At 43.8% G+C, this 11,823-nt stretch overlaps 1 protein-coding gene across 2 annotated transcripts; it reads left to right on the top strand.

Annotated features, from left to right (window-relative positions):
- Positions 1–2,322: 2,322 nt before the first annotated feature.
- Positions 2,323–10,883, top strand: LOC147240854 (catenin beta-1-like). Of its 2 annotated transcripts, none has more exons than XM_086192530.1 (17): positions 2,323–2,479; positions 3,443–3,492; positions 3,870–4,079; positions 4,260–4,510; positions 4,601–4,839; positions 5,763–5,964; positions 6,710–6,854; positions 7,057–7,160; positions 7,475–7,609; positions 7,693–7,896; positions 8,006–8,164; positions 8,357–8,476; positions 8,640–8,790; positions 8,874–8,995; positions 9,344–9,404; positions 9,637–9,832; positions 9,937–10,883. In XM_086192530.1, the coding sequence occupies exons 2-16, from the start codon at positions 3,480–3,482 to the stop codon at positions 9,825–9,827; spliced, it is 2,307 nt and encodes a 768-aa protein (XP_086048656.1). In that variant the 5' UTR covers positions 2,323–2,479; positions 3,443–3,479; the 3' UTR covers positions 9,828–9,832; positions 9,937–10,883. The 2 variants fall into 2 exon arrangements, with proteins under 2 accessions (XP_086048656.1, XP_086048657.1); XM_086192531.1 differs by lacking the exon at positions 2,323–2,479 and adding an exon at positions 3,146–3,293.
- The last annotated feature ends 940 nt before the right edge of the window (positions 10,884–11,823 follow it).

Below are 11,823 nucleotides of genomic sequence, written 5' to 3'. Positions count from 1 at the left end.
ATATTTCCAAAGTGAGAATGAGCTTCCTGATACATTGAGGTTTACAGTAAAGGAAATGCCAATAAACATTCAAACAAACCACCACCGGTGATCACATGACCTTGGTGGAGGTAGAAAGATAAGCAAATGGCATTAGAGTGGTTGAAGTAAAACAGTAGGATGAGTACTGTGTTTTGAGGAAGAAAGATGTGAACCATTGGGGACACAAAGTAAAAGTTTCATTCTCATATTGATTCTCTAACTGTTTGGAGGTTTTTTTTTTTCACTCCGGCTCGGTGACATTCAAATGAGTTTATTAACAAAGTTCATAACCAGATGGAATGATGAAGTCCCGTTGAAAGATGTTTCTGATATTTTACATGTGTGTTTAATAAATGAGGAATTAGAATTTGTCTCAACTTGACTGCAGTTTTTATTTACATAACGCGATCAGATTTATTCAAATGAAAGCTGTTCAAAAAAAATCCAGACGTGCCGGAAGTTTCGTTGGTGAAATGTCATCACTCGGTGACTCATTTTAAGCTGTGAATAGAGAATCTGACACACCTGTTGTTGTGTCTGGAAGTAGTCTGCTCTCACTCCAATATGATTAACACTCTGCAGATATGTGACACTTTTATGAGCCTCGCACACATTGCTGCTTCTCTTTAGGAGATATTGCAACATTCTTTACAAACTATTTATGGTAAAATTGGCTGAACCTTCACAAGTTTCCATTTCCTGCTCCAGTATTGCACTTTGTACTTTGACCCTTTTCCCGCCTGCGGACCGTGCCAGACACATAAAATCTCTACGCTCTTTTTTTCCTTTTGCTTGTGAGTAAGATTCAGTCACACATCTTCACCCTACAGGCCTGCATGGTTCACTTTTATGGTCGCAGCTTATTTATTTCAAATAAAGAGCCGTGTCTGCGTGTGTTTGATGAAAGAGAGGACTTAGAGGTGCTGGCCAAGCTAAATACATAACTCTGTTCATGAAATGATGAATGATGAAGGCATGTTGAGGGGATCTTGTTTTCCAGTTGAACTTCATAACACCCCTCTTCACACTGCAAAATCCCCTTTAACAATGCATGATCATACAATTATAGAATAATTTGAATTCCGTCCTTTTTTTGTTTTGTTTTCATGCAGTGAAGGCCTCCTTTCCTTGATCCCTGTCCCCCAAACACCCTCTGGTAGAATATTTAGATGGTTATTGGAGTTTAATAAAATACCTGAGGGGGAACTTACGCACTTACGCTGAATTATCATCATATGGTGAATATTTGGATTCGTGGATTCAAGACTGATTCTGTTTTGGAGGTTCTGCGCTTTGGTCAAAACATACTGTCAAGTTGCTGTAGCTGCAGGGTTAGAAAATATATTCTTAGTATGTTTAGGATGACAAAAAAAATGAAAATGGCAAAATATTGTGTTTTAAAAGATTTGCCTGAATTTAAAGGTAGATGTGCAAATTTTTCAAAGCTGGAATGTCTGAGATGGAGGGTATATCTTTACTTAGCCTATGAGATTGATGGTACTCTCTGGAGAATATAGTATACAACAGACCTGGCAGCTGAGATGAAGAGAATATTCAGAATACCTCTCCGTATAATACACAGGAACACACGTGGCAACCTCGAAAATGAACATCAAAAAGAAGAGGTTGGTTTTACCACAGGGATGTTGTATTTCTGTATGATGATTGTTGGATAAATGTGTCAATAGCAATTTTTTACTGTTTCTGTGGTAATTATGGTACTTTATTAGTCATGTAATGAATGATAGGAATGATTTTAATGACTTCAGCAAAAATAATGCTTATCACGTTTCTATGGGAATGAGAGACTATAAGGAAAAGTTATGCAGCTTGTGCTGGAGTGTGTTTTGTCACAGGGTAAATGATTACAAACTGATTGTGTGCTGACCTGGTGGGAGCAGTTTCATAATCTGGTTTACTCACTAGTCTGAATCCTGGTCCATAATAGTCCTGGATCACAGCTGGGAACTGAACCGTAATGGATGGACAGACAGCGCCCAGGTCTCTGCCGTATGTTGTGTGTTGGGGCGACAGTGACCCTCTCAATCATGTCACAGCAGCTTATGAATCACATTCCATTCTAATGAATGCACCTCGCCCTCTCCACCACCTTCAACACTCTCTTTGTCGTTTGGAGACTATGTCCATCATAAAATAGTTACATAAAAACACTGCAATGTCTAACAATAACTCCGGAAAAATAAAAAAAATAATTTCGATAGAATAACTTTGTTTAAAATGGCGCTCTATTTTTCCGGAGTGCGGCAGAATACTGTATTTTCTCCACTCGCCATCTTGGTGTTCGATCGTGCAAGCGGAAGCAACATCTTCGGCGGAGCAACAGCGGGTGTGGTTCGGACTTAAACGGCTGGTTCACCTAGCAGCCCTTTTCTGATTTTCAGCCAAGCGAAAAGAGAAAATTTTCCTGCAGGAGCCACGGAGAAGCCGCTCGACTCTGGTGAGAATATCATATTTGGTACCGATTTTGTTCAACATGTTTACACCGCGTCAATGGTGGCTTTAGGGAAGAAAATCATCTTTGGCTAGGGAGGGGGCTCCGGTGGGGTTTTCTGATCTGGCTGGCAATACGACAGGTTTTGCACGGTGGCGTTTTGGATCTACTTTTCAGACATCCTGGCTAGCCAAGCTAAAAAGATTTAAACCTAGAATGTAAATCTCATTTGCAGCACTGAGCTGGGTTTTTATTAACAACTTCTCACACTGTTTTCACATCAAGACATGTCTTTTCGTCTTTGTCAATGGGATTGAACCTCCCAACAGTGTTTGTTTATGTTAGCGGGTAAGCTAACTAGCGGAGGGCTTAGCTTCATACGTTTAGATCCGCGAGCTCTCTAGGTAAGCTTAGCCAACCTGTTAACTAGCGGTGGTAGCTAACACGGGCTACTGTACCGCTCATGGTTTACAATGCAGCTCATCGATGAGTGGAACTTGTGCACTTGGCTGGCTTTTGTCGGTTTTGTGTAGGTAGCTTGTAGTTAGATAAGAGGAGGAGTCATGGAAGTGATTGCGGGGCGGAGGGGGTAGTTTCTCTCATTGGAAACCCAAGCTGCGAGGTCGGAACTTGGCCGTGGTAGGGGGAGGGGAGAAATATGCCTTTGATGTTCTTTGCCGCTGAATGGTGAATTGTGTTCGTGCTGGCCTGGAAATACCCACCGCTTTGCTCTCTCGGCTGGAGGTGGAGGCTCGGCATTTCCCCTCGCAGCCACATTAGCAAGCAAAACAGGCGTCTGAAGCAGAGAGACCTGGCACAGGTAACGGTAACGCAGAACACATCGGGTTTTACATGGGGAACCGCTTAAACATTCGGGTTTTGCTTAACTTTGGCAAGCAGGACTGTAGGTCATTTGCGAGCTTTCCTAATGTAAAAATTGTGTAACTTAGTGTATTTCCTTTCACACAGACATATCTGCTGTGCTGGCTGAGGGCAGGCGAGAACAATGGCTACCCAGTGTGAGTATTAAAGAAACTTAATCAACCTTATTTTAAATGTAATACACGAACACAGTTTGTTATAGTTTTATCTTTAAACTCCGTCTGTAAGTTTTTCTACGCATAACCTCAAAAAATTAATTACCTTAAGCCTTGAGGCTTTGTGGAAATGGGGGATAATGGGACCTAGGTGAGCACATGCCACTGCATCCCATCTAACGTAGCTCAATCTCCCTGAGGCAGACACTGTTCTGGATAACTGCTTTAGTTCAAGGCTGCATTATGTAATCCCTAAATTATGATTACTGAAGTTGCTGAGATACTTTTTTTTAACTTAAATTGAAATCAAGCAAAAAAAGGGATTTTTCTCCAAATGTGTCATTGTGGGTTTTGTGCAGCTGATTTGATGGAGTTGGACATGGCAATGGGGGACAGCAAGGCTGCAGTGAGCCAGTGGCAGCAGCAGTCCTACCTGGACTCAGGCATCCAGTCTGGCGTGACCACCACAGCCCCCTCTTTGAGTGGCAAGGGAAACCCTGATGTTGAAGAGGATGATCCAACTCTGTACGACTGGGAGTTCAACCAACCGTTCACTCCTGAGACGACAGGTATTCATCACATGCCATATTTTGTGCAGAAAAGATGAAAGATAAAGTAATTACAGAAATAACTTAAGTAGGTATTTAAGTACCCAATCAGCATGCAGCCATCCTGGAGTCTTGTATGTCCAGAAAGCTGTGTGTTTGATCTCTCTTGCATAATGGTTACACCCCCCCCCCCCCCCCCAGACATAGAGGGTTATGCTATGACCCGTGCCCAACGGGTGCGTGCCGCCATGTTCCCTGAAACCCTGGATGAAGGCATCCAGATTCCTCCCACCCAGCTCGACGCTGCTCATCCCACCGCAGTGCAGCGCCTGGCCGAACCCTCTCAGATGCTGAAACATGCTGTGGTCAACCTCATTAATTACCAGGATGACGCTGAGCTGGCCACTCGTGCCATCCCTGAGCTTACAAAACTGCTCAATGATGAGGACCAGGTACCCGCTTAAGCACAAACACATGGTGTTAGCAGCGCAGCTAACACATTCTGGGAAGTATTTATTTACTGAGCATTTCCTCTGTCCTAGGTTGTTGTGAACAAGGCAGCTGTGATGGTGCATCAGTTGTCAAAGAAGGAAGCATCACGTCATGCTCTGATGCGTTCACCCCAAATGGTTTCGGCAGTTGTTCGTGCCATGCAGAACACTGGCGATGTGGAAACAGCTCGCTGCTCCGCTGGCACCTTGCACAATCTTTCCCATCACCGTGAGGGGCTCCTTGCAATCTTCAAGTCTGGAGGCATCCCTGCCCTGGTTAAGATGCTGGGGTAAGACAACATGAAGGGCCATTGTTTTATTTGTGCTAGGAGAATAACGTTGTTCACTCAGTAATCTGAAGCTCATGAAGTTTTAATTGTAAAAGGTTGTACTGTTATCACCTGTTGTTTTCTTATCATGTTTTGCTAGACCAGAGAACCTGCACTGTAGATGTGTTTGTTGCTCGGTGTTGATAGTTGTGCCTTTGGTGCAGTGGTCGAAAATTGGAGTTTCATTGGCTGCTTCCCTTTCAAAAAGTGGCGTACATTGCTGACCTGTGTACGAATTACATGTAAGCTAGTCTTGTCAGACACATCTGGTGAACACCATGCAGAAGCTGACTGAAGGATCTTTTAATTTGAGTTTTGTGTTTGCACGCCAGTGGCTGCTGGTGTTGTGAAAGGTTTTGCCAATCTGCATGGATCTCAGGGAAACATGCACATCTGAGGCCAAAACTATGTTGGAAGTTCTTTAACTGACATGTCGATATGTCATGTCTTTTTTCTTCTTTGTTTGCCAGCTTCACTAGTAGGTAGGTTTTAAGCTCACATGTCAGTCAAAAGAACCCCACCCCCCTATTATAATGTCAACCAATCAGAGCAGGTTATGGGCCCACTGCGCTCTAGTGAAACGTTCACACACCTCCACAAGACCGCAGTTAGTTTGGTGACTAAGTGAGTTACACAGAATACTTTGCCTGGAGAGTAATAATGATGAAACATTGAGTAAATGTCAAAGGGATGGATGAAGTGGGGAACTTCAGTGAAAGTATAATTACTCAGCGTTACACATTTACAGGATGTAGTTTAATTTACACCAGCACATTGATTGTAACCCCCTGTAGATGAAAGGGCTGGCATGTATGATTTGGAATTACCACATTTTCTAACATGCACCAATCATACACTGGGTTTTGTTTTTAATGATTTTTCAGCTCACCAGTGGACAGTGTGTTGTTCTACGCCATCACCACACTCCACAACCTCTTGTTGCACCAGGAAGGGGCCAAGATGGCTGTCCGCCTGGCTGGTGGATTGCAGAAGATGGTAGCTCTGTTGTCAAACACTAACGTTAAATTCCTTGCCATCACCACTGATTGCCTCCAGATTCTTGCATACGGCAACCAGGAAAGCAAGGTATGGAAACATAAACTAATTAATACATGTATTTGCACTCATTAATTACATTAGATCCTCTCATAGTGGCAGCATGCTCACTGGTGAACCACACAACCAGGGCTGCCTCTTTCCACAAACATCTGCTATAATTAGCAATTAGATTTAACCCTCTGAACCGCAAGCAGTTTCTGTGGGTTTTTTTTTTTTAAACTCCTGTCACAGCTTTACTCACTTCTTCCTTTTTCTCTATGACATATAAAGTCCTGCATCTCCATGGAAACAGCACAGTTATGGCTAGAAGTAAGAAGTAATCAGATGTTTTTAGTTCAGTTCAACAATTTATGATGTAAAAAGTCAAGCCAGCACAAGGACTTGTCAAATCTTGCCGTCTGATTTTCAGTCTGATTTTTACTGAAGTTGCGTCACATCACTGTTGATTTCTGGTGAGTCATTTGTGGCCTCTTGGTTTTGCTGACAATACAGTTCAGTATAGAGCAAGTGATTTCGAAATGTCAGAACTTGTTGATGTAAAATGTGATGGATGTGTTCATCTCACCTGGTTTGGTCAATGACCATCAGAAATTTGAAGATATCTGGTTTTGCTGCCCCTTGTTATGATAAATGATGTCAAACAAGTCAGTCAAACCTTCTTGTGGGTTTTCATGGTTCAGAGGGTGAGCAGTTTTGTTTTGTTTTTTGAAGAAGAAGTTGTTAAGGTGAGAAGGGCTTGATGTTGATGAATGTAAATATGTTTTTGTTTTAGCTGATTATTCTGGCCAGCGGTGGCCCCCAGGCTCTAGTTAACATCATGAGGACCTTCACATATGAGAAACTGCTGTGGACCACAAGCAGAGTGCTGAAGGTGCTCTCTGTTTGCTCCAGCAACAAGCCTGCAATTGTTGAGGCTGGTAAGTACATGCTCACTGTACAGAAATTGAATTGGGAACATTACCATGGAAAATGCATCACGACTATATTTAGTCTCTGGTCTGCTGGTACTGCAAGTCAAATATTTCAGCCTTTAGATACATTTAGTAGTCACTGTTTACTACCAAGAAGAGTTTGCTTGTCCAGCGACTTTTAGCTATGCTTGTACTTGTGTTTGCGTAGGAGGTATGCAGGCCCTGGGGCTCCACCTAACAGACCCTAGCCAGCGCCTGGTCCAGAACTGCCTCTGGACTCTGAGGAACCTGTCAGACGCAGCCACTAAACAGGTACCACAGTGTTTTGTCATCCCTTTATGCTACTGCTTCTCCTTCTCTATATTGACATTTTTGAACCTCATGATGAACTCTTTGGATTACGGAAGGTAGTTGACGGAAATGGCAACAGGATTTTTAACTTTGCCAAAAAAAGACTAAATGTGCAAAACAGGAGATGGAAACCCCTTTTTCCAATTGAGCTCCAGTGAGAAATGACAATTTCAAGGTTAAGAAATGAAAATGAATCTTAAACAATGAGTACCAGCATAGCGACGAAAGCATCAAACTCAGTTTTTGCAACCGTCCTTGTCCTCCGCTCTGACTAGGAGGGAATGGAGGGTCTGCTCGGGACCCTGGTCCAACTGCTGGGAAGTGATGACATCAATGTAGTGACATGTGCTGCTGGCATCCTCTCCAACCTGACGTGCAACAACTACAGTAACAAACTCATGGTCTGCCAGGTACGTAACATTCATCTTCTAGGAAACTTCATGTGTGTCTCTGTCCAAGGGTACATTTGAGCATCCATGCCCTCTCTTGTTAGGTTGGAGGCATTGAGGCGCTGGTGCGAACAGTACTCCGGGCAGGAGACAGAGAGGACATCACAGAGCCAGCGGTCTGTGCCCTGCGCCACCTTACCTCCCGCCACCAGGATGCAGAGATGGCCCAGAACGCTGTGCGTCTTCATTACGGCTTGCCTGTGGTTGTCAAGCTGCTGCACCCACCGTCCCACTGGCCACTAATTAAGGTCATTATCCCTGTCTGTCTCCGTCACCACCGTTTGCTAAATAAAGAACATGTAGTGACAGGATTCATACAAACTTTTTCTTACTTCACATGATTTTAACATTTAACAGGCCACAGTTGGTCTGATTCGCAACCTGGCTCTATGCCCAGCCAACCACAGCGCTCTGCGGGAGCAGGGAGCCATCCCACGACTGGTCCAACTGCTCGTCAGGGCTCACCAGGACACCCAGAGGCGCACCAGCATGGGAGGCAACCAGCAGCAGTTTGTGGTGTGTAGCAAAGCGAGTAGGCTTTATTTGAAACCCTTGGAATGTCTTGTGTATTTGAGTTCCTTTTCTCTCTCTCTCTCTCTCTCTCTCTCTCTCTGTCTCTGTCTCTCTCTCTGTCTCTCTCTCTGTCTCTGTCTCTGTCTCTCATGCTCCGTCTCTCATGCTCCGTCTCTGTCTCTCTCATATACACAGGAAGGTGTGCGAATGGAGGAAATAGTGGAGGGCTGCACAGGAGCTCTGCACATCCTGGCACGGGACGTCCACAACAGAATTGTCATCAGAGGGCTTAACACCATTCCACTCTTTGTCCAGGTGAAACGACACCACACACTAAAATCTCCCTCCAACAGTGCCACATACGATGTATTGATATATTGTAGTGTGACGTCAGGAATCTCATATTTTGGTGATTGTCTTGGGAATATTTTTGCCTCTATTAGTCTTTAACTGTGGTAAATATCCTCCTTGTGTGTAGTTGCTGTACTCTCCAGTGGAGAACATCCAGCGTGTGGCGGCAGGTGTTCTGTGCGAACTGGCTCAGGACAAGGAGGCCGCTGAAGCAATCGAAGCTGAGGGAGCCACCGCACCGCTCACTGAGCTGCTGCACTCCCGTAATGAGGGTGTTGGTGAGTGTTCAAGTGCATTATATTAAAAAAAAAATCTTTGTACGTCAGTGTCAACATGGGTTACATTGAACTCTTCCCTATAGCAACCTACGCTGCAGCTGTCCTGTTCCGCATGTCTGAAGACAAACCCCAGGATTACAAGAAGCGTTTGTCAGTGGAACTCACCAGCTCTCTGTTCAGAACCGAGCCCATGACCTGGAATGAGGTACGCGCACACACACACACACAAACTAATAATGACCAGCAGTGACCAACCTCCATACTACATTGAATCATTTTGTTGATATAATGTATCCACTAAATTTTGTCCCACAGAGTAACACACATAGCCACAAATAGATAAATACATTCTTATTGGTAAGATGGCTACAGAAATACTTGGAAATGTAGGAAACCTGTAGTGTCAAGTGCATTTGCTATCTGGACACGTCCTGTCACCTCTTACCAGTTGAACCTGTTCATATGTAAAATTGTAGTGTGATGTAGGTGGACACAAGTATACATGAGATGGTTGATGTCAGGCTTCACTCATCACTCTGGTGCCTTGTCCTAGACTGGAGACCTGGGACTGGACATGGGAGCTCAGGGAGACCCTCTGGCTTACAGGCAGGATGGTGAGTGTCCCCTCTCTACCTGTGTCTACAGTCCCCTTCTACTATCTGGTATTGGTAGAAAAACTGTGTGTGTGTGTGGGGGGGGGCATTTCTGCAGTTTTGTCTCTAAGTTGTCTCGAAATGCTCTCAAAGGTCAGGCGTTATCATCCCTCCTGTTATTATTTGTCACCAGATTTGTTGCAGGTGTTCATGGAAGCTGGTGCACAGGTTTTAAAGTGTTTTTGCCTTTCAGATGGAGCCTACCGGGCCTACCCAGCTGCCTACGGCCAGGACACCCTGTTGGACCCCATGATGGAAGGTGCTGACTACCACACTGACACTCTGCCCGACCTGGGTCACCACACTGATCCACTGCCAGACCTCGGCCACACCCAGGACCTGATGGACAGCAACCAGCTGGCCTGGTTCGACACCGACCTGTAGGAATGGTGAGACTGACCTCACAGAACACTTCATCTGCCAGTTCATCGGAAAAGCAATATTCATATCAATGGCAAAACAATTAAAACTGTCGTCCTGTGCTCTTTTGCAGTTGTGTTCTGATAGAGCCTGCATTGTGATTGGCCTGTATTGTCTGAAGCAGCTTTATGATTGGCCTGTAGAGTTGTTGAAGGTATAGAGAGGAACAAGGGGTCTTGGAAAGTGCCTGACACAAGAAAACAAAGAAGATGGTTGCCACGGGAATGTTAAAGCAAGTCGTAATGGGGTGGGGTAGCAGTGAGAGGTGTGGAATCACATGACCGAGGTCTTGGGGCAGGTTACCTATATGGATGAGTGCACATGAGGTGGATGTGACAAGTTGGAAACACATATGTTTTAGCCTTGCCTGTATTATCAGTTGTGTTTCTATTTTTTGTATTCTATTTTTTTATTTCTTTTTGTATTACTCATTCTCTGTTATGGTACTGACCCAGCTTGCCTTCACACTAGCCATCTTCATTTTCTCTTCAATGCTAATCATTTGTATTTTTTTTTTTAAAAAAAAACAACGTATATTACATGTAGTGTTAAGTTATAGTGATATTATACAATGTTCCTTTGGTTTATGGCCGAATGTGTAGAACACTAATAATCAGTTGAATTGTACTCTGACTTAAAGTGTAACATTGTGTAGTTTTTTTTTTATAATCTCAGAAATGGAGAATTATGCATTCTTAATATGTGCTTCTATAAGCATAAACTATGTCAGTGTCACAAATGTTCTAAAGGGGGATGCAGGGAATTGAGGGTGGGTCGGGGATAAATAAATCTAGAGACAAGTGTTTTATATCCAGTATCACTGGTAGGTTACTATTTTGTATGCTATCATTGGATGTCTGATGAAAAGTCTTTAACACTATCATTGGTGGTCTAATAAAACCCAGTTTTATGTGCTATCAGGGGTAGCCAGGTTGATGATGAACCAGTTGTAGTCCTGCTGTGCTTATTTTGGAGACGAGGTTATGACACGGCTGAACAATAAAAAGGCATTTTATTTCATTTAGTCTCCGTCCGGTCTCGTCTGTCCACCTCTCCACTTACTGACTTCATTCTTATTACGGGCGCGAGGGGAATGTTTCTAAAAGTCTTCCTGCATGAAGGGGAAAAAAACCTTCAGGGGATGTTTTGGGTTTTGTTTTGGTTTTTTTTGAGAGGTAACACTGTCATCATACCTCGAAATTCTTCATAGTAGCTCGATACCAGCACGTGAGTGCATGGTGTAGAACATCTTACTGACACTCAGAATTCTTCAAATATATCCTCCACTTTTTACTGGTGGTGTTTATCCTTCGCCACATCTCTGCCTCATGGAAGTGTCCATATGGCTAGGTTTTGTTGTCCTTTTATAAACATTACAATGTGATGCTGACTGAATATTCAACGTCTGAGCAATGTTGTGGTTGTCAAGTGTGAGTCGCAGAACATCAGTAGAAGCTTTTGCTCTTCAGTCGAGGTTCTTTGTTGACTCTTGCTCTTTGCGTCTTAAAAAAACGAAAAGCTTGAATCAGCGTAGGTCTGAGACGAGCAGCCCTGAGGTTCTTATCTCCAACTGATGGACAGATTTCCTCTTGTGCACAAAGCAGATTCTCTGGCCTCTGAAGTGTTCCAATTTATTCAGCAGAGCTGAAATACTGGGTGAAGGACAAGTGCTGCAGCTGAAGTTATTCAGGAGACTCTAATAAAGCTGCTCTGAGCAATACAACAGAGATGTAGCAGCAGGGCGATAAAAGTTGTCTGTGGGATAATCAGAAATGCTCCTCACTAAGGAGATGGGTGAAGATCTATCGTTAGAGGCCTTTACGATCAATGGGTGATCTGGGTGGAAGTGTATATTCTTCCACCAGTGAGAACTGGTCAGGATAACTGGTTGGAGCTGCTACATGATAAAGGGCTCATCCGGAATTTCAGTGACAATTGAAGCGCAGCTTTCAGGCTGTCT

Source organism: Aulostomus chinensis, chromosome 22 (genome assembly GCF_037954235.1).
Source record: "Aulostomus chinensis isolate RoL2024-O1b breed Wild chromosome 22, RoL_Achi_v1.0, whole genome shotgun sequence".
In the NCBI taxonomy this organism is placed as follows: domain Eukaryota; kingdom Metazoa; phylum Chordata; class Actinopteri; order Syngnathiformes; family Aulostomidae; genus Aulostomus; species Aulostomus chinensis.
The sequence above is the reverse complement of the archived record's forward strand: the minus strand, read 5'-3'. Positions and strand labels throughout refer to the sequence as shown.

What these genes read in the sequence shown, in the direction of transcription:
- LOC147240854 (XM_086192530.1), top strand. An exon ending in GCCCTGGTTAAGATGCTGGG is followed by an intron (nt 4,840 to 5,762) that starts GTAAGACAACAT and finishes ATGATTTTTCAG; the next exon opens with CTCACCAGTGGACAGTGTGT. An exon ending in AGCCCATGACCTGGAATGAG is followed by an intron (nt 8,996 to 9,343) that starts GTACGCGCACAC and finishes GCCTTGTCCTAG; the next exon opens with ACTGGAGACCTGGGACTGGA.